Genomic DNA, 20,730 nt, shown 5'->3' with positions numbered 1-20,730 from the left:
CCCGAGGCCAGCTGAGCGTCAGCTGTTTGCTGAGACCATTCGTGGGGTGCCCCTAACTGATCAAGTGGGGGTACCTCACTTTTGCGTCCGTGAGCCTCCCCCAGAAAAATTTCTTGAAGAACACACCGGAGGGCAACAGTCACTGGTTCCTCGCTACTTCCTCCCCCTGGTGGAAGGAGTAGCACCATGTCTCTGAAGCAGACCTTTACCCGGTCACCCGCGGCATGGATGCGGTAGACCAGGCGGCCAGGACCTTTTCCGCGGTCCACTACTTGGCGAATGGCACGCTCCCTTTTGGGCTTAAGGGAGGCAATTTTTACTAAATCCCTCGCCACACAGTCCTTGTCCCTACGTACTTGCGAGGCTTCCGCTGGGAAGCGAGCAATGGACAATGTCTCTTTCCTCAAAGTCTCTGTTTCACCTGGCAGGGGGTAAAGGGTAGATACCTTACCACTGTGGTGATTCACGGTAGCCAACAGGTCCTCGGGGACGCTGTCAGTTCCCACCTCGGCTGTATCGGGACCTGTCCCCGGCACTTCTGGGACAGTCCACTTACTGGCTTGAAACTCGGGAGCGTTGGATCCCGGTCCTGGGACCATTTGAGTCGGAGCGCACGGGCTCACACTCGGTTCAGGAGCCGTAACTCTGACCTTTTTCACGGCCACCTCCATCGGAGCCTGTGGGGGGCAAGGGGGTTCCTTACCACTCTGCTGGCTTGCAATGGTTTTCTCTTCTTGTGGAACACTGTCAGGTATCTGCGGTGCTTCACCTGACACCACGACAGAGCTGACTGTTCTCTTCAACTGAACGGTAGGTGGTAGATACTGGTCCACTCGCATGGCGGAACAGCTTTCTTCTAGGGGGAACACCTCCCCCTGTGATTCCTCTGTCTCACTGCTGGGGTGGTTCGCCGGTAGGCGCATCGCCACCGATGGTTCGTCCTTTTCCGTAGCTGGCTGGGCCTCAGTTCTTCCCGCTTGGTTGCAACAGGGAACCAGGGCAGCCTTGTCTGTCAGCTCCTCCACCTCCGTGGTTGAGGTAGAGCAAGTAACAGCATCTTCATCTCTGTGTTCTGCCATCTGAGATTCCTGCTTGGGATCTGGGACTGTAGACTGCAGCAGCACAGGCTTTAGAAACTGTGCTCCGCAACAAGCACACTTGGGACCCCAGGTCGGTTTGCCACCTGGGAAGTCACACTGGTCACAAACACATCTTATGCACCCGTCATCCTCCACCACTGCCACCCGCCATTCTATTGGTAGCCTAAAGGGGTTAAAGTCCATACCACCAGATAGATTCAAATCCTTTTGTAGGCACGGGCACAGAAGAAAGGGTATTTTTCCTCCTTTTGTCCGCCATGCCCCATACAACTGCGGGTGTGTTTCTCTACAACCTGTACTGTCTTTAGTGGGAACAGCGGTTGCTGATCGCTGTTCACTGAGCTTGCTCCCCCTGGTGGACTGTAGCAGCACGGGTTGCAGGGTCGGCGCCCTGCAGCAGACACATAAGCGTCCCCAGGCCAATTTACAACATGGGCAGTCACCCTGGTTACAGAAACATTCCAGGCACCCATCCTCGTTCGCGTCGTCCAACCGCCCCTTTATCAGGCACGTCAAAACATCAAAGTTCATACTACCCAACGGACTCAACGCTTCTGTCATACACGGGCACACCAAAAAGGATACGCACCCGGCTTTAGTCGGCCAGAGTCCATATAACGGTGAGCAATTTTCTTTGCCCCCAGTACTTTCTTTGATGGAGACAGCAGTTAGGGGTGAAGGCTTACAGTACTTGCTCCCCCTGGTGGAATCTGAAGGAGGGGCTCGCTCTATCACTGAGTCACTCACATTGCGGGGGCGGAGCTTAGGGTTTCCCGCCAAACCCGGCCAGTTTGCAACATTTTCCCGCGCGGGCGGGAAATCAGCACGTGACTTCTTCATGGCGAACAAAAATAGCACAATTTAGAAAAAAATATACCGGGCACCCCAGGTCATGATCTCAGCAGCGCCTCCAAATGTAACGGGTATTCCCCCCCCCAATCGCAGATATAGTGTGGGGTGCAAGGAACATACGGTGTTACTCAGGTGTGGTGCGTTACCTGTTGGCTCGCAGGAGGGCTGAGCTTCCGCCACGGGGAACCCGGGGCAATTATACTAGGGGTAACCACTTACTCAATTCAGCGCCTCCACCTGCGATGGCTCCCACCAGAGGGGGAGTGGTTCCTCGCAGGACAATACAATAATCACATACACGGGTATATAATAACTAAGGACTTTACTAACATGCAAACAACATATCACGGCAGTACCACAATATAACCTGTGTCCCTCTCTCGCGGAGACACCTACTGCGTCACGCAGGACGCTTCCCCAACACCAGGTGATCCCACCCAGTGTCCCGAGAATCCCCACCCAATGTCCCGCACTCTTGCAGAGAGTCAATGGGTGACTGCGCAGTCACAGTTAAGCTAAGGGCCCGGTGGTGCACTTATGTATTAGATACCTGCCGAGCACTCCGGTGCTCGGGTCAGCATCTTCACAAAGGGTCAGACGTGTGATGAATCCGTCTGATTATCCAAGCGAACTCCGGCATGTGCGCACCGCTAGGGCGGTCCCACTCTGGAATCGTCTCTGTGGACCTCAACGTGGGTCCACCCGCTTCCACAGGAACAGCAGCAGCCGCTGTGTCCCTATCTATCTAAGTAGTACTAACGTGACAGGAACCCTAACCTAGGGCCTGTCCCTGTAGTACAGCAACCTGTAGTGGCTTGGGGGAACTCCTATGGCCTGCAGGGGTAATGACCTGTCCCACTCCCCCAACTACCCAAGTCCCTTCGGTAAGTGATCTGGAATGGACTAGAGTACTCTTTCATGCAGTACTTGGGCGTCTACCTACTGTTGGCTAGCCTAGTGCAGATCCTCTCCAGAATTCCTGCTCTCAGTTACCAGTTTATCCCTTCAGGCATCCTACCCCTAGCGCTACCTCAAGGTGACTAGAACAGCTATAGCCCTTCTCCAGACCCACTACTCTCTGACTAGTCCCAGCGCCTACAGCAGCAAGCTGTAGCTCACTGGAGGTTGGCAGTCAACGTGCTGCGCAACAAGGTGCCTGCCTGTCAGACCTCACGGCACTGACAGCCGTGACTCTGACAATGCAGCACTACACTAAGGGCAGCGTCCCTATCTTGGGCCTCCCTCAGCAATTACCCACTAACCTAGTGGGGAGTTGGGGCCTACCTGGGGTGTAGGTACCTATATGGGGCAGAAGCTGCACTCGCTCCCCGCACCCTACTTCCCTACAGCACCCTGACTCCAACTCTCTGTAACCTTCCTTTCCCAGCTCCCACTAATGTAAGTGGCAGGGTCCCTATCCCGAGGGCTGCCCCTGGCAACACTCACCTTACTGGGGAGCTGAGCTATCTCGAGCCCTGGGGGTGCTGGCCTAGTACAGGGAGTCCCTGACTCCTGTACCCTACCTCCTTCCCTGGGCTGCTCCGGTCTCTGACTCCTCTAACGTGCTGCAAGCCCGCCAAATGTATCTCTTTTCTCAGGGGTCTCCTAAGCCCTATTGGCTCCCTGGGGTCACATGGGGCTCGCAAAGGCTCTTGGGATATGTAGTCCCAGCTCAGAGCCTTCCCTGGTAGGCTAGGGGTTCGCGGGCTTTTCCCTACCTTCACTGCGCTTGCGCAAGCTTTCCCGGGCTGCCTCGACCTTCCCTCAGCTTTCCCTGCTCTCGCGCGAGCTATCCCTGTCTCGGGGGCTGTCCCTGCGCCTACGCATCCCTGCGCATGCGCAACAGTATCCTCATTGGCGGCGCCCTGCTTGGCCGGCCGCCGGGACCTTAGAGACGCGATCGCGGCCTTAGCAACCGCCCGATCGCGTCCCCGGCAACCGGCCGCAGGCAGGAGAAGCCGCGCTGCTCCCTGCTCCAGCCCCCACCCTTGGAAGCAGCCGTCGGGTCTGTCGGCACCCGCGACCGAGCTGCTCAAGGGGAGGGGGGTCTCCAGGAGCCACGGGAGCTCCAGGCTACATGAACATACAAGCGGAGGCACATAAGACATGGAACAGTAAATACCGAGCAGAAGCACAAAGGGCATGATGGTAACATAGGATTTGTGCGGCAGATAACAGCACTTATCCCACTGTGTCTGCCCATTGTTCCATGTGCTGTAAAACCTCAGAATGATTGAATCCTTGACTTTGTTTCATATTGAGGAGAGACTTATGTCTATCCCAAGCATGTTTGGAATTCCCTTCCCTACCACCTGTGCTGGGAGGCTATTCCAGTACTCCAGTACCCGTTCCATGAAGAAGTGCTCTCTCACATTTCCCCTTAGCCTCCCCCCCCCAGCTTCAGAGTGCGACCCTTTACTCTATCACTTCTTCTCTGAAGTATGCTTTCCTCCTGTACTTTGTTGAACCCCTATTTTAAAGTTTCGATTTTACTCCCCCTCTTTCCCTTCTGTCCTCTAGGCTGTACATATTAAGGTCTTGTGGTCTTTCCTGATAAGCCTTATGCTGTAGATCAGGGGTGCGCAAACTAGAGTTGCTCCCCCCCCTGCCTTCACCCCCCTGTGCTCGCGCCCCCTGCACCTCTTGTGCCGGCCTCAAATGACGCAAGGTGTCACATGATGTCCCGCCACGTGACCCGTTGCCATGGTGAAGGCCATGTGATGTGACGTGACGTCACATGGCATTGCGGCATCAAAAGACGCGGCATTGCCATGGCGACACGTCCCAGCAGCCTTCTGAATCAAGGTAAGTTGAGTTGCAGAGGCCTCACGCGATCCCCCGGCATTTAATTTAAATGCCTTGGGGAAGAGCGCGGGACCTCTGCAATCACCTGCGACCCCCTGGACAATTTAGCGTGCACCGCTGCTGTATATCATGCACCATCTCATCTGTACAACTGTTAACCGTGACTGGTTAAATATTTCTGCTACTGGTGTTCCCAGCACACCACTCAGCTCTTTTAATCTTGAATGTATCCCATCTGGCCACTTTCAGTTTTGACTGTTCCAATTCGAATTTGTCCTCTGTAAATAAATATACTTCTGTCCACCGCTTCTCCCTTTGTATTCCCGTTAGCAAACTGTGATCCGTTCCCTTCATTGTCAGCTGTGAAAACTGAGGAAAAACTACTTATTACGTGGTCTGCTATAACGTTTTCTCCCTCAACAAGACTGTTCCTTTCTATCATTCGACTTACTAATCTCCATTTTGTTTTTATCCTGTCACTTATACACCTAGAAATGGTTTTACCCCCCTTCTTTACTGAGCTCTTCTGCCTGGGCCTTTGACATGATTATTTGCTTAGCCTTCTCCTGCCTAACCTGATATAGTTCTCTATCCTATTTCCGCGGAGTCTGCTCATATTTCCTAAGAACTACTGTATGTTTTAGCTTTTACAAAAGCTGCCACCAACTATGGCAACTGTATCGGCTTTCTACCAACCTGTGTGACACATAGAGTGTCTGTGGCTTTAACGGTAATATTGCACCTTTTAGCTTTTCCCACTGCTCCTGCACCCCGCCCAAATACCTCCACCCCTGCCAAAGATTCCTTTATATAATGTCCCATATCTCAAAAGTCGGCCCTCCTGAAATCGAAAACCTTAGAGCTACTAGTTTGCTGTACATTTCAACTGCAAGAAGAATTAGAAGCAGCTCATGAATAGGAAAAGTTCAATGGATATTGTCCATATATATTTAATTGGTGCTTTTCCATACGACACCTTTCAGCCCATGCGCTCAAATTTACTCCTACCGTCCCTGCCAGTCTCCTCACGTGCTGATTATTATAAACTCTTAGGGGCGAGGACTCCGTCCCCAGGCTACACTTATGTTTTGATACAATAATTTGTATTATATTCATTGTATAGTAATTGTATTGTAATGTTTGTAAGAATGGTAAAGTGACCCAGCACTTTACCATTTTGGTGAAGTGCTGGCTACCTGGTTGGCGCTATAAAATGAAAAATATACATACATACCTGTATATACATTAAAGTGAGCTTGAAACATACATACTTCGGGCACCAGAAGGTGTGTTATGGAGTAACAGTGCTTAGTAAATATGGGCCTCACTGTTAAATAAAGAATAAGCTTGGCCGTAGATAGTGGCGAGAAAAAGTTTGTGAATCCCTTAGGATGTTCACATATTTCAAACTTAAATTGTTATTAAATCTTTATGTAAGTCCTAATAATAGATAAAGATAATCTAATCAGAAAAATGACACAAAAACATGATACTTTTTCAACATTTATTTCTCCACAAATGATTAAACATTCAATATCCATGTGTGAAAAAGTATGTGAACCTTTAGATTCAGTGCCTGGTGGTGTCCACTTGAGCAGCAATGACTTCAACTAAGCGTTTCCTGTAACTGCTGGTCAGTCTCACCTCGGTTTTGAGAAATTTTGGCGCATTCCTCCTTGCAGAACTGCTTCAACTCGGTGGACATTTGAGGGCTTCCTTGCATGGACAGCTCACTTCAGCTACTGCCACAATATTTCGATGGGGTTTAAGTCCGGACTTTGACTAGGCCATTCTAAAACACAGAATTTCTTCTTCTGTAGCCAATCTTTTGCAGATCTGGTTGTATGTTTAGGATCATTGTCTTGCACATGACCAACTTTCGCTTCAGCTCACAGATGGATGGCCTGACATTTTCCTATAGAATCTTCTGATACAATGCATAATTCATGGGTGTGTCAATGATGGCAATCCATCTAGGTCCTGAGGCAGCAAAGCAGCCCAAAACCATCACACTCCCACCACCATGCTTGACGGTTGGGATGAAGTTCTTCTGTTCGAACGCAGTTTTGGTTTTCCCCAAACATAACATTTCTCATAGAGGCCAAAAAGTTCTACATTTGCCTCATCTGTCCAGAGAATATTGTTCCAGAAGTCTTGTGGATCATCTAGGTGCTCTTGGGAGAGAGTGACTGTGGTCTTGAACTTTCTCCATTTGTCTGACAGTGGATTGGTGGAGCCCCAAATCCTTATAAATGGTTTGATAACTGTTTCTAGACTGGTGAGCATCAATAACTACTTTTCTGAGGTCCCCAGAGATTTCTTTTGATCGTGATATGACTTGATTCCACACCTGTATATAAAAGACCAAACTCACAAAGTTTCTGATCTTTATAAACGGTCGGGCCTCCCAAACTCCCACCTGAAGATCTACCTAATTATTTAAACACCTGATTCTAATTATCTCTTTTAATTTAGCTGATAAAAACAGGTTTCACTCACTTTTGCACATACCCTGACTCTTAATTACTCATTCTTTGTCTAATTCGTACGTCATTTTGTTTCCAAAGACATGGAATTGGTTAATATAAACCCTATTGGATATCTAAGAAAAAATTTATGGTAAGGCTATCATGGAAAATGATGGAATTTCCGTAATTATCATTGGGGTTCACAAATGTTTTTTTGCCACTGTATGTCACAACCACAAGTGAATGACACAAGGAATATGAAAATTCTTGGTTCTATGTACTGTAAATCATGGGCTTCAAACAGCGAGAGATAACTCAGGCCAGTTCCCCTGAAATTCTTCTGTATTCAGCTGTATGATACAATATTATAGAACAATTATTGGTTCTGTTTAGTTTGCTGAATGAAGTCTGTGGTGTGGATTATATTATTATTATTATTATATAATTATTAATCTATTAATTATTATCATATAGTGAGAATAGAAGAAGCCATGAAGTCTGCACTGCCCGAAAGAACGACCCTGTTCAAGATGGAATCCAATGGGCCGGTGTACAGGATTCCTTCACTCATCTACGTCAAAGAGGAGAACATGTTCTTGGCCTTCGCGGAGAAGCGGAGAAACGAGACAGACGTGAGTGCGGAATACCTGGTCATGAGGAGAGGAGTGTACAAAACTGGATATGTGAAGGTAAATCTACATGCAGATCTATCAGTAGAGTTTGTGTGGTGTAGTGTTGAACTGTGAGTGTATTTGTATCCAAGATGAATCTATGGTACTATACACTAGGGAAGGGGTCTGCAACCTTTCATGGAAGAAGAGCCTTTCTTTTTAAACGGAAATATTTTGAGAGCCAAAACACATGCCTGAATATGAATACCCCCCACAAATACATACATGAGACATGCATATACTGTACACTTATTCTGGAAGCCAGAGGGTCATGTGGTGATGACTTAGCTCAGATAGTGTCAACTCGCCCTCTTTTCCAAGCACGACAAGGTCTGTTTCTTTTCTTACTTTATTTTGGGGAAAGCAGGTAAATACAGTTGCTTGTGTAGAGGTGTAGGTCTAAATCTCTGTGTGTGCTCAGTAGTAAAGGGAGGTGAAAAGATAATCCTGCAGCACCATTACAGGGGTTACAGTGAGGTACTCACGAGTCCAGGGAAAATGGTGGAAAGGAAATGGCAATGAATGCTGGGTAGTAAGATAGTCTGGGGACAGACCATCTGTTGGCAGAGCAGAGGGGGAGAAAGCAGACTAGCCCATTTGAGAGAAAGGCTGGGGCTGCCATGGCAACTCACAGGAGTGTCTGGGGAAGCTACAACATGTAGCAATAATGTTGCATCTTTACACAGCAAGCTGCTGGGAGAGGGGAAATGGCACTGTGTTTTGTGTGCAGAACCAAACACATACAGCTGGCACTAATAAGCTGACAAGCAGGGCTGCGAGGAAACTGTGTTTTAACACAGCAAGCTGCTGGGAGAGGGGAAATGGCACTGTGTTTTGTGTGCAGAACCAAACACATACAGCTGGCACTAATAAGCTGACAAGCAGGGCTGCGAGGAAAAGGGGGGGTGAAACAGAAATGTAGACAGGGGTATACCTGTTCCATGACACTCCCCGTCTGGTATCTGTAGATACCACTATATAACAGGCTATGTGGAACATATGTGCAATGCAAACATAATATAACAATGCAAAAGTCCATATTCCCATAGCAAGGTGATACCGGCCGGTACCACTGGCGTTAAAGTTCTTTGGCCAACCTTCCAGTAAGGGAAGCCGGGTGGCTGCACAGCTCTTGGTTAGCTTGATGCAACACAATGTCTTTTGTAAGAGTCTCTGGCACTGTTTCCTTTCAACTTTGTGAGAGAACAGTCCCTTTGACTCTGTAGTTTTCTCTACAGAGTGCATCACCTCGTGGATGTGCCAGTCATGGTAGTTTGTCATCCTATCACCTGGCGTTTGGCGGGAGGAGATGGCTTTTGGTTCCATGCGGAAGCGGATTAATGTCCCTGGAAGACTGATCGTCAAGTCTGGTCCAGTGAGGAGGGCGTCGTTCAGGGAGTCTCCCTGGAGCTGAGCGCTAGGGTTGAACACTACCCGGACTTGATCGGGTTCCTGAGGGTGGTAGGCCCCAGGTGATTGGAGGTACCGACATTCTTCACCTTTCTTCATTAGAAGTGCTGGCTTTGCGTGGCCGGTAAGGAATATCTTTTGGATGAAGGCCACAAAGTTGCTTTTGATCTCCGGCTCCCTTTGTGGGTTGCGGCAGAGCGAAGTGAGCCTAGAGATGACAGGTTCTCTATTGTTCAGGAGGCGTCTTTTTGGTGAACGGACTGGTAGCGGAGTCACCCAACTGCTTAGTCCGTCTTTAGAGAGCTCCTTGACTGTTAACTTCGGGAATCCTCTATCCTCCCTTGATGGTGTTTGCTTGTCATCGTCCCTTGTTGTCTGGAATGCTGTGCACCGTAGTTCATCGGTACATTTCTCTTGCACGAGAACATCTCCGCGTAGTTTGGTGAAACGCTTTTGTGTTTCTTTGTTTACTGCCATCAGGAGGTTATTGTCTCCCCCGACGTAACGAAGAACGGTCTCTTTTGCCCTAGTAAAACCCTTTATGAAATGTCTCTGTGGCTGTCTCTTTTTGGATGTGTGAGGGGACAGTCCTTTTGACACTGTGGCTTCACCAGTGGGGCGCAATCTTTTGCGGCTATGCCAGCCGTGGCAGTTGGTTGCTCTGTTGCTTGATACTCTGTGGAGAGGAACAACTGTACGTCTTAGTTGTGCCATTGCTCGCGGGAGTATTGTCTGATTGTTTGTTGTTTTTTGGACGATCCCTTTGTCGGTCACCTTTGGGAGGTTACTCTCTTCCTTCGGTGGAATCGACTCATCATCCTTGGCTGTCTGGACTGCTGAGCATCCTAAGCCATTGTCGCATCCCATCGGCGTGAGGATGTCTTTGTTGGTCTCAGGGGTATGACCTTGTCTTTTCTCTTCACTTGGCCCTTCGGTCACTTGGAGATGGCCAAGACATGGTTCAGAGAGAGATGCGTGTCCACATTCTGTCACCACCGTTCTGCGGGCGTCAACGTAGTCTTGCCCGTGCTCTTTGTTGGTGCACGTGTTGCCCACTATCACCCATCCTAGGTCAAGTCTTTGGGCGTATGGCGCGTTGTGGGGTCCGTTATGCTGTTTACGGACTTTATGTACCCTCATGATGTCCCTACCGAGCAGCAGCAGGATCTTGGCGCCTTGTTCCACCGGCCGGATGTGGTTGGCTATTCCTTTGAGGTGGGGGTAATGGAGTGCCACGTCTGGTGTGGGTATCTTGTCCCTGTTTGTGGCCATGTGGTTGCACTCGATGAGTGTGGGAAGGGGCATGTTCACTTTGCCGTCTATTGAGCATATGGTGTAGCCATTCACTCTTCTCCCTGTGGTCTCAATTCGATGAAGTAGATGCCAACACATATCTCTTGGCATCTAGCCATCACAACCATAGATGGATTAATAATATTCCCAAGGGCCAGTTCCTAAGAACTAAAAGGAATTGCTCTCAACCAGAAACATTTGAGATGCAGGCCAATGATCTTAAGGATAAATTCATCCAGAGAGAATATAATCCTAACATGGTTGAGAAGGCCTTAGAGAGTGTAAAGGACATTGATAGAAATGACCTTATCTGTATGGACAATAAGAAATCAAAACAACCAGATGGTGTAGAGTTTATCCCCTTCATAACCAAATATAATGGGATGTCAAACAAAATAACACAAATAATTAGAAAACATTGGAGTATACTACAGGGGGATGCAATCCTTAAATCAATATTACCTAAACACCCCCAAATAGTATTCAAAAGGGCCAATAATTTAAAGCTTCAACTATCCCCGAGCTGTCCGTTTAATTCCACAAAAGCACAAAGTACAACGTGGCTTAAGGAATTGGACGGATTCTTTACATGTGATAAATGTATTGGCTGTAGGTACAGCAGTAAATGCAAGCAATTTCAATCTAATGTTACAGGTATTAAATTTCCCATTAAATCATTCATTTCCTGCAAGACTCCTTTTGTGGTCTACCTGTTAGAGTGCCCTTGTGGACTACAATATGTAGGGCGAACAGGTAGACCATTGAAACGACGTCTTGCGGAACATGTCTATAATATCAAAAAGGGTCTGGAGACACATAGTGTCTCCAGTCACTTTAAAAATAAACATGGACAAAATCCGGAAGGGTTAATCTGCAAAGGAATTGACTGCCCTAAGCAGAATTGGAGGGGGGGGCGATAAAATCAATCTTATATCCAGACGCGAAAGCTACTGGATATATACCCTCAAAACCTTAACCCCGAAAGGACTCAACATCGAATTTGACCTGGCAGCATTTCTGAGGGACAGTTAGGTCTGTATACTGCTGTTGTTGAGTATTGCCTAACCAGGTTATCTGATTTTTGCAATTAAAGTAATCTCCTTCCACCTCTGAGTCCTATATGCTGTCATTGACAGTGAGCTAGTATAAATAGCCAACTCGCACATTGAAATAATAAGCCACAAGGTTGCTAAATACTTTTTATTTCTATAATTATTAGAGTTTTACTTATGTATTTTAATAGATGCATTGGCACTGATGTATCAATTTTGTCTTTGTAAAGTATTTCACAGCATGCTAGAATGTGATCATTTAGTGCTATTGACTGTCCAGGCATGAAGTGGTTAAACCTGCTACACACGAACTGCCTGTTATCAGCCAACAAGTGGACAATTAGTAGGAGTTCCCAATCAGACATTCATCCAATGGGAACCCCATGTCAGCTTTGCACAAAGGTATAAAACACCTTAAGTGCCCCCACAGCTCCATACCCCTGAAGAAGTGACGTCAGAGTCACGAAACGCGCGTAGGGTGGAGCTTGCTGTACGTGCTGCGACGTGCAGACCCTGTGGAAGGAAAGGAGGTTGATTGACGGGGAACGTCATCGGAGGAGGGACTAGGCGCTCCGAGTCGCGGCCACGAAACGGGGAATCACGCCGGCTCCTGCCTCCTCCTGCAATCACTCGGCATCCTTACATGTGAAGTGGACGGCACGTTGTAGGACACGCATAGGGCATTCTGGCATGTGAGTGCATGTTTTTATGCTTGTCCTTTTTTTTAATAATAAATGTTATAGTGTTACACTATTGGTGCCCCTTTTTGTTCCCAATCGGTATGGTGATGCTGATGCTGGAAGTGTAAATCGTGATACCAGCAGCAGGAATCAGTTGGAGCCAATCGTGTGGAGATTTAAAGAAACCTTTTGAGGCCCATTCTTATCTATTTTTAAGTAAGTAGATAGCAACGGTGGGGGTGTGGAACATTGACCATAGGGTACTGCGCAATGGTTGTTTCATTTGTATTTCCAGACAAGCGTCCAGTGTAAAAGAACGGGACATTGTGGACTGTGGATCTCTTCTATATCATCTTTTGATTCATGGGACTACTCCAATTCGTCAGGTTTATTATCTGATAGTGCGCCAGGGAATCACTGTTTGTGTTGTATCTGTGTTATTTGTCATATATCTCTCTGGGGGTAATGGAGTGCCACGTCTGGTGTGGGTATCTTGTCCCTGTTTGTGGCCATGTGGTTGCACTCGATGAGTGTGGGAAGGGGCATGTTCACTTTGCCGTCTATTGAGCATATGGTGTAGCCATTCACTCTTCTCCCTGTGGTCTCAATTCTCCCTGCGCACGTTCTGAGAGTGTAAGGAGAAGCACCGTCTTGTATGTTAAACCTGTCGAAGAACTCTGACCTGACCAGCGATCGGTTGCTCTGGTCGTCGAGGATTGCGTACATCCGAATAGCCTTCTCAGGTTGTCCCTGGGGGTGCACTGCGACAAGGCATATTTTGGAGCAGGACATTTTGTCACCTTCTTTTCCGCATACCTCAGTGCGCTGAGATGTGACGGATGTTGACTCTCCTTCTTTCTCCCCGCCATGCTCCGCTACGGAGGATGAGTTCTTGAGTTGGTGGAGTGTCATCGCCTCTGGGTGTAACGTTGTCACGTGCTTGTCACTTTCGCACACTGTGCATTTGATCTCTTCCTTACAGTCCCTGGCTAGGTGAGTCGTGGAATCGCAGCACTTGAAGCAAACTCCGAATTCTCCAAGTAACCTCTTGCGTTCCTCTAGGGACTTCATCCTGAACCCAAAGCACTTGTTGAGTGGGTGTGGCTTCTTGTGTATGGGACATTCCCTGTATGGGACATTCCCTGTTTGGGTCCCTTGGTTCCTTGTCTCCGGCGACCGACTGATCGGGAGTATTTTGGGTCGTGGGAGGCACGTCCGTCCTGCGGGTCGAGATGGGTGTTTGGGGGTTACCATATCTCGTCGCTGGTTTCTCGCTCCTCAGGCTGCTTGCACTGTATGTGGTTTGCGCACCTAAGAAGAAGCTGGGGTCGTTCCTCGTCCTTGCTGCTTCGCGAATGAAGCTCAAGAAAACTGAGAATTGGGGGTAGACGACTTGCTTCTCCCTTTTGTATTTGGAGCCTTGTGAGATCCATTTCTCTTGGAGGTTGAAGGGTAGCTTCTCCAGGATGGGTCTCACTCCACGAGCTGAGTCTAGGACGTTGAGACCTATTAAGGAATGGTCTTTCCTTGCGAACTCCAGTTCTTGCAGCAGGTCTCCAAGATCTCGTAACTTCGAGTAGTCTTTAGTTGTGATCTTGGGGAAGCTTTCGACTCTTTTGAAGAGCGAATCCTCGACTGCTTCGGGGCTGCCGTAGGATTCTTCCAGCCTTTCCCACACTAGGTCCACACCTACTTGGGGTTGATGCGCGTTCGCTGCCCGCAGTCTTTTTGCGTACTCTCTGGAATCGTTCCCCAGGAACTTGACTAACAGGTTGAGCTCTTCCCTTGCTGAGAAGTCCAAGCTGTTGATTGCGTCTATGAACGTGAACTTCCACGTCCGGTAGTTCTCAGGGCGGTCGTCGAAGCAGATGAGCTTGTACCAGGTCGCGCCGGATCATGTACTTGGCTATGTCTGTCAGACCTGAGGCATCGGCGTGTTTGTCCCGTTCTGAGGTAGTTGCTGGGACGGTTTGTGCGGTCGCCTCTTCCTTGGCGTGGACGCGTGATGGCTGCTGGCTAGTGTGAGGGGCTGTTTTCTCCCGCGTGGATGTACCTGGATTGCGAGCCTGTTGTGGTGCATCTGCGTGCGTGCTGGCGTGTGGATCACTGTTGCGGCTGTGGCTATCCCAGGCAGCATGTGCCATTGATGGAGCAGCGTCTTCTCCTAGTGGTCCTAGCGGGTCTGCGGTGTCTGTGGAGTCGCTCCATCCGTGTTGAGATGGTGCACTGGTGTTTACACTGAAGAGGCTCCTTACGTAGTCTTCAGTGCGTCGGACTGGATCCTCTGAGGCAATCCGTCTGTACGGTTGCTCCCCGCCGTCCTGTGTCGCGGCTGCTTCTAGGACTTCAGCTTGGGCTATGGCGGCAGCGGCGTCCTCCTCTTTGCTTAGAGCTTCTAGGTCCGCGTCCAATTCTGCCTTTTTACGTGCAGCGGCGGCATTGGCAGCGGCGGCAGTAGCAGTGGCGGCGGCATTGGCAGCATTCTGCTCCTCCTCTTCTATGCGCGCTCTTTCTATCCTTACGGCTGCCTCTCTCCGACCATATTCGGCCCTGGCGCGTGCGGCCTCTGCGGTGGCTCGCGCCTTGGTAGCGCTTACGCTTGCGCTGGACGCGTTGGATTGTGCTGATCTTGCTGACCTTGATGAGTGCCTGGATGTGCTCGAGTGCTGCGATGCGGTCTCCAGGAGGAGCTCTTTTCTCTCGCTTTGGGCGTCTACGATGGCGGTTCGCACGTGGCTGTCTCGTGTCAAGTCAATATTGTGCTGTAAGTCCCTTTCTTGCAGGCTTTCGCCGGTATTAGCCCTGGCCAAGTAAGTGACGTATGCCTCTGACAGCTCTTGGTAGCGTGCGTGATCTATCTTTAATTGAGTTATTGCCTGCTCGAGCTGTTGTACAGAATTGCCAGCGCCGGCGACATTGCATACCCCAAGTGCGGTTGTTTCAAAGGCCAACTCTAATTTAGCGCGGTGCGCTTCAATGTCAGTCTCATATTTTTCGCGGGCCTTTTGTGTCAGTGTGACTGTCAATTGGGCCTTGCGCCTGCCTGCACCTGTTGCGGTTGCACGGCGTTCTCACTTTCCTGCGTGATGTCTGGTGAGGCTCTGAGTTCTGCCATGCTGCAGGTGTGTGTAGGCCTTTTGCCAGTGCGTGTGGCGTGCGGTCTTTTACCTTGTCAGCGATGGGCGTCTGTCTCAGATGATGCCGAGCGGTGTCCTGCAGCGTGCAGCGTAGGGGTAGCTGTACTCACAGGTGTCCGTTGGCTCTGACCCGTGTCCTGGCGGGTGTCCGGCGGCATGGCCCTTGATGGCGCTGGCCGTGGGAACGTGCGCAGGGGTAGGTGGGAAGGTGGCTCCTCACTATAGGGCTGTGCAGAGGGTGAACTCAGACAGAGAAAAAGGCAGTTAGGTTTGTGTAAGAAGCACTGTATGTTGCAAGGCTGCTGTGCAGTTTAGGCTGCTGCTTGTCTGTTAAGGCTGCAGGCTGCTTGCAGTTTGAGCTACTTGGTGCTTCCTTTGTGTGGTGTAGAGGCTGCTCTGTATTAGCTGTGTAAGCTGCTTGCTTGTACTGCTGTAGAGGCCGCTCTGTATATAATGGAGTCTGGAGTAGCAGCTCCTGTAAGTGTCTGTAAGGCACACGATATCTTTTCACTATTCTGGAAGCCAGAGGGTCACGTGGTGATGACTTAGCTCAGATAGTGTCATCTCGCCCTCTTTTCCAAGCACGACAAGGTCTGTTTCTTTTCTTACTTTATTTTGGGGAAAGCAGGTAAATACAGTTGCTTGTGTAGAGGTGTAGGTCTAAATCTCTGTGTGTGCTCAGTAGTAAAGGGAGGTGAAAAGATAATCCTGCAGCACCATTACAGGGGTTACAGTGAGGTACTCACGAGTCCAGGGAATATGGTGGAAAGGAAATGGCAATGAAAGCTGGGTAGTGAGATAGTCTGGGGACAGACCATCTGTGGGCAGAGCAGAGGGGGAGAAAGCAGACTAGCCCATTTGAGAGAAAGGCTGGGGCTGCCATGGCAACTCACAGGAGTGTCTGGGGAAGCTACAACATGTTGCAATAATATTGCATCTTTACACAGCAAGCTGCTGGGAGAGGGGAAATGGCACTGTGTTTTGTGTGCAGAACCAAACACATACAGCTGGCACTAATAAGCTGACAAGCAGGGCTGCGAGGAAAAGGGGGGGGGGGGTGAAACAGAAATGTAGACAGGGGTATACCTGTTCCATGACAACACTCCTACAGATAGGTATACATAAGCATTAACATACGACAAACTAACTTCAATAAATCCATCAGAATAAGGGAAAGAAATAAAGACTGCCCCTCCCCCTCACTCTCTATAACCCCGCTGGAAGCCGAGTTCCCCATTGCTCGGGCGAGAGGCGCACGCCCACTATAATCTCAGCCTTATGTGCAAGGAATTTGTTCATCCCCACATTTTTTCTTTGCTCTTTTGTGGAAGAAATGCAGTTATCATTTGCCAGACAAATAAAAGCGGTGGACAATAAGTGTAGGGCAATAAGTGTAGGGCAATACGTGTAGGGCAATACGTGTAGGGCAATACGTGTAGGGCAATACGTGTAGGGCAATACGTGTAGGGCAATCAGATGAGATTATAATTACACTGGATTTAGTTTTAAAAAAAAAAACACATTCATTTTTTATTATACAAAAGTAATAGTTCTGTTGCTCACAGCAGCTGTCCCCTCACAATTGCTTATGTTATACTACTTGGGCTATATTGCAGTAATCCGACCTTGATGAATCCCTCCTGGCAGCCCAGTCCCCCGGCATACCCAGGGTAAAGCACCGCCTAGGGGCGGCATGTCTCAGGGGCCGGCAAAAGGGAGAGTGTAGCAGCACTGCTGCGTTCCTTTTCTTTACATTTCATATTTTTAACAGGTAGGATTGAAGCAGGGGGTCTCCGCAGCTGAACCGCATGAATCTCGGTTCCAGGGACCCCCCTGCTTCCGGAGGTTCTTACCTCCTTAGGTCACATGGGCCAATAGGATGCCGCCTATGAGATGGGCCAGCTAAACTTGAGCAGCAGGTACAGGCACCCTTAAGGAGGTAAGTATCCCAGGAAGCAGGGGGTACCCAATGCCAAAATTAATGCGGTTCAGCTCCGGGGACCCCCTGCTTCCTATCTAGGGGAAAAATAAATTTGTTTAACATTTTTGGGGGGAATTTTTTTTTTTTTGGTGGGAGAACAATTTTCTATCTAATTTTTTTTTGGGGGGGAGGGGGCGTCTTTATTAGTACTTGCCTAAGGGTGGCATATAACCTATATGACCAATAGAACCTTGCAAGATTATCTCCCAATATTCCCAATGACATTGTAGCCTGCTATTGGCCTCTGGACTGGGGCTGACACCTGCAGCCGTATTGTGTCCACCAGATAAACCAGCTGATATCTCTGGAACCCGATTGATGCTTTGATCTCTTCAGTGCTTCAGCGCTGTGGACAAATTCAGAAACCGTAACCACTGTGTATTTCATCGGCGCAGAGCCAGCCACATTCAAATTCTGAAGATATTTTTGTGCATTCACTTAGATCCCACCTTTATTATTCCATCCCCAAGAGTACAAAATACCAGTCTGCGTTTTCACATGCGCAGGAAAGTGTTGCGAGATATAACTCTTAATATTCTTTTTGTCCTCAGTGGGAAGGTCTTCAAAGTTTACATGAAGCCACTCTGAAGCAACATCGTACAATGAACCCCTGCCCTGTCTACGAAGGGAACAGTAAAGTTGTTTTCTTGTTTTTTAACTGCATACCAGATGGGATTACTGAGGACCACATGATAACCTGGGGGAACGCCACCAAGCTGTGCTACGTCACCAGCAGGGATTTTGGGAAAACATGGAGCTCCATCACAAACATGACAGAGGAGGTGACCAGTGGCATTAGAAATCTGGCCACTTTCTTCATGGCTCCGGGACATGGCATCCAGACACAGTCTGGGAAACTCATCATACCCGCCTATGCCTACGTTGCTAAGTATTGGATGATACGTTGGTGGTTTGCTAAACCACAGTCGTTTTACCTCTACAGTGAAGACCAGGGCCACAGGTGGCGCGTATCCAAGCGCATCTGCAAGTATGAGACCGGTGAATGCGAGCTGGCGGAAATTGTGTGTGAGGATAGCAAGAAGATGATCTACTGCAATGCACGATCCACAGGTGATAAAAGGGTGGAAGCGATAATCCTAAACGTTGGTGGAGAATTCAAGTTTGTGGAGAAGAGCAGAAAGCTGAAAGAGACGAAGGGCGGATGTCAAGGGAGTATTGTTAGCTTTCTAGGGGAACAACAACCCGGGCAGGAGCACAGTCATTGGCTTCTGTTCTCACACCCCTCAAAGAAAGCTTGTGAAGCTCTTGGGGTGCACTTAAATAAGACTCCACTGCTGTCCGAGTCCTGGTCCAAACCTTGGGTTATTTACGATGGTCCCAGTGGTTATTCAGACCTTGCTGACTGCCAAGATGCTAACACATTTGCCATCTTATTTGAAAGTGGAGAAAAAGTCCTGCATGAGGAGATCAATTTCTGTCTGTTTACTTTAGAAGATGTTCTGGAAAACATTAAGAAGAAGAAAAGCTTGTTTGCAAGATTTAGGAAATGACTTAAAAGTAAGATCAACAAACAGCCTCATCTAAAATGAGGTGCTTGTCTTCTACTCCTGTTAACACTTCACGGTCCCTTTGGTTTCAACGTCCATTCCAAGATATAGACATAAAAACTGTGTCATACAGCAGGTTAAAGGAAAATAAGAGTAAAAGGATTATGGGAGCTAAAAGTTTTCTATTTTGAGGTGTTTTGCATATTCATACCCAAACTCCTTTCTGTGTTCAGAAAAAAAACAGATGGTGATGTCATAGAAGGAAAGCAATTTATGTAACCACTCACACATTAATATACAATCACTATCAGAAAAAGTGCTGTAATATCACAAACTGCTGCCCGTGGACACAAAGCAATCAGCGCTTCTTCATTTACTGTAGTATCACACATCATTATACTATAGTATCACACATCATTATACTGTAGTATCACACATCATTATACTGTAGTTTCACACATCGTTATACTGTAGTTTCACACATCGTTATACTGTAGTATCACGCATCATACTGTAGTATCACACATCATTATACTGTAGTATCACACATCATACTGTAGTATCACACATCGTTATACTGTAGTATCACGCATCATACTGTAGTATCACACATCATTATATTGTAGTATCACACATCATACTGTAGTATCACACATCGTTATACTGTAGTATCACACATCATTAGAGAAGTATCACACATCCAGGGGCATAACTACACTACTGCAAAACGCTATGCAGGGGGGCTTGAGAGCCGGGAGGGGGGGAGCCTGAGAGCCGGGAGGAGGGGGGTGCCACGGCTGGCCAGCACTGGAAGTTGGGCATGGCCAGGGGTCCGGCCTACCTCTGTGTCAGGCTGTCGGGGCCTTTGTTTGCTGCGGGGAGCCCTTCCACCAAGCCCCTCTTGTTGATGTACCCATATACCAGCCCAACTTCTGCATCCGCCCGCGTGGCCCCAGCTTACCACCGAAGTGAGACTTGAGGCTTCGCCCCTGTCCCACATTGCCCACAAAGCAAGGTAATATGGGGTGGGGTGGAGTTAAGTGAAAGAGAGGGAGATTGAGTGTGAGTAGGGTTGCCAGGTGGAGTCTCCAAAAATACTGGACACAATGGTAAAAGGTGCGACGTGCTCAAGAGACACACGCTCGAGACAAACGCTCTGGAGACACACCCGTACACATCTCTCTGCTCCATGCTGTTTCCTCCTCTCCTTGGTTCAACCCTCAGGCTCCAGAAACCTCCTTCTGATTGGCTGCATTAGCCAGCAGCAGCCAATCAGGATGCAGGAAGCTGCCCTGCTCCCTAGCCACAGCCCTGCTCTCTCCCTGATCAGGGAAATCCCGCGGCCCTCCAAGCCGGTCAGCTCACTATGTCCAGAGAGATAATAACGGTATACACATACATGTCCAGTATTACCTCTAATTGTTTACTGGACAGAGTTTCCAAATACAGGACAGTCTGCTTCAATACTGGATACCTGGCAACACTAAGTGTGAGGAGGGGAGTAGAATTGAATGTAAGAGGAAGGGGGAATTGAGTGTGAGAGGAGGGGGGATTGAGAGAGAGAGGGGGAGTGACTTAGAGATAAGGGGGTAGAGTGAGAGAATTAGGGTGGAGGGGGGAGCGTGAGAGAGTTAGAGAGGAGGGGGAGAGTGAGTTATAGAGGAGAAAGAGAAGAGAGGAGGGGAAAGTTAGAGAGAATGGTGGGAGAGATAGCGAGAAGGAGGAGAGTTAGAGAGGAGGGTGGAAGAATTAGGCTGGGGACATGGTGCCACG

The 20,730-nt window shown here is 48.7% G+C and overlaps 1 protein-coding gene across 3 annotated transcripts in view; it reads left to right on the top strand.

The window, feature by feature from the left end:
- The window catches only part of LOC142490443 (sialidase-3-like), a 52,505-nt gene extending 32,798 nt beyond the window's left edge, over nucleotides 1–19,707 (top strand). For all 3 annotated transcript variants that reach the window (XM_075592761.1, XM_075592758.1, XM_075592759.1), the window contains 2 exons: nucleotides 7,700–7,914; nucleotides 18,001–19,707. In XM_075592761.1, the coding sequence (XP_075448876.1) occupies nucleotides 7,717–7,914; nucleotides 18,001–18,960 (1,158 nt within the window). In that variant the 5' untranslated portion in view covers nucleotides 7,700–7,716 and the 3' untranslated portion in view covers nucleotides 18,961–19,707. The remainder of the gene's footprint in view (nucleotides 1–7,699; nucleotides 7,915–18,000) is intronic.
- The last annotated feature ends 1,023 nt before the right edge of the window (nucleotides 19,708–20,730 follow it).

The sequence above is a fragment of the Ascaphus truei genome, chromosome 3, assembly GCF_040206685.1.
Source record: "Ascaphus truei isolate aAscTru1 chromosome 3, aAscTru1.hap1, whole genome shotgun sequence".
Taxonomy (NCBI): domain Eukaryota; kingdom Metazoa; phylum Chordata; class Amphibia; order Anura; family Ascaphidae; genus Ascaphus; species Ascaphus truei.
Note: the sequence above shows the minus strand (reverse complement) of the source record. Positions and strands in the feature narration are given on the sequence as shown.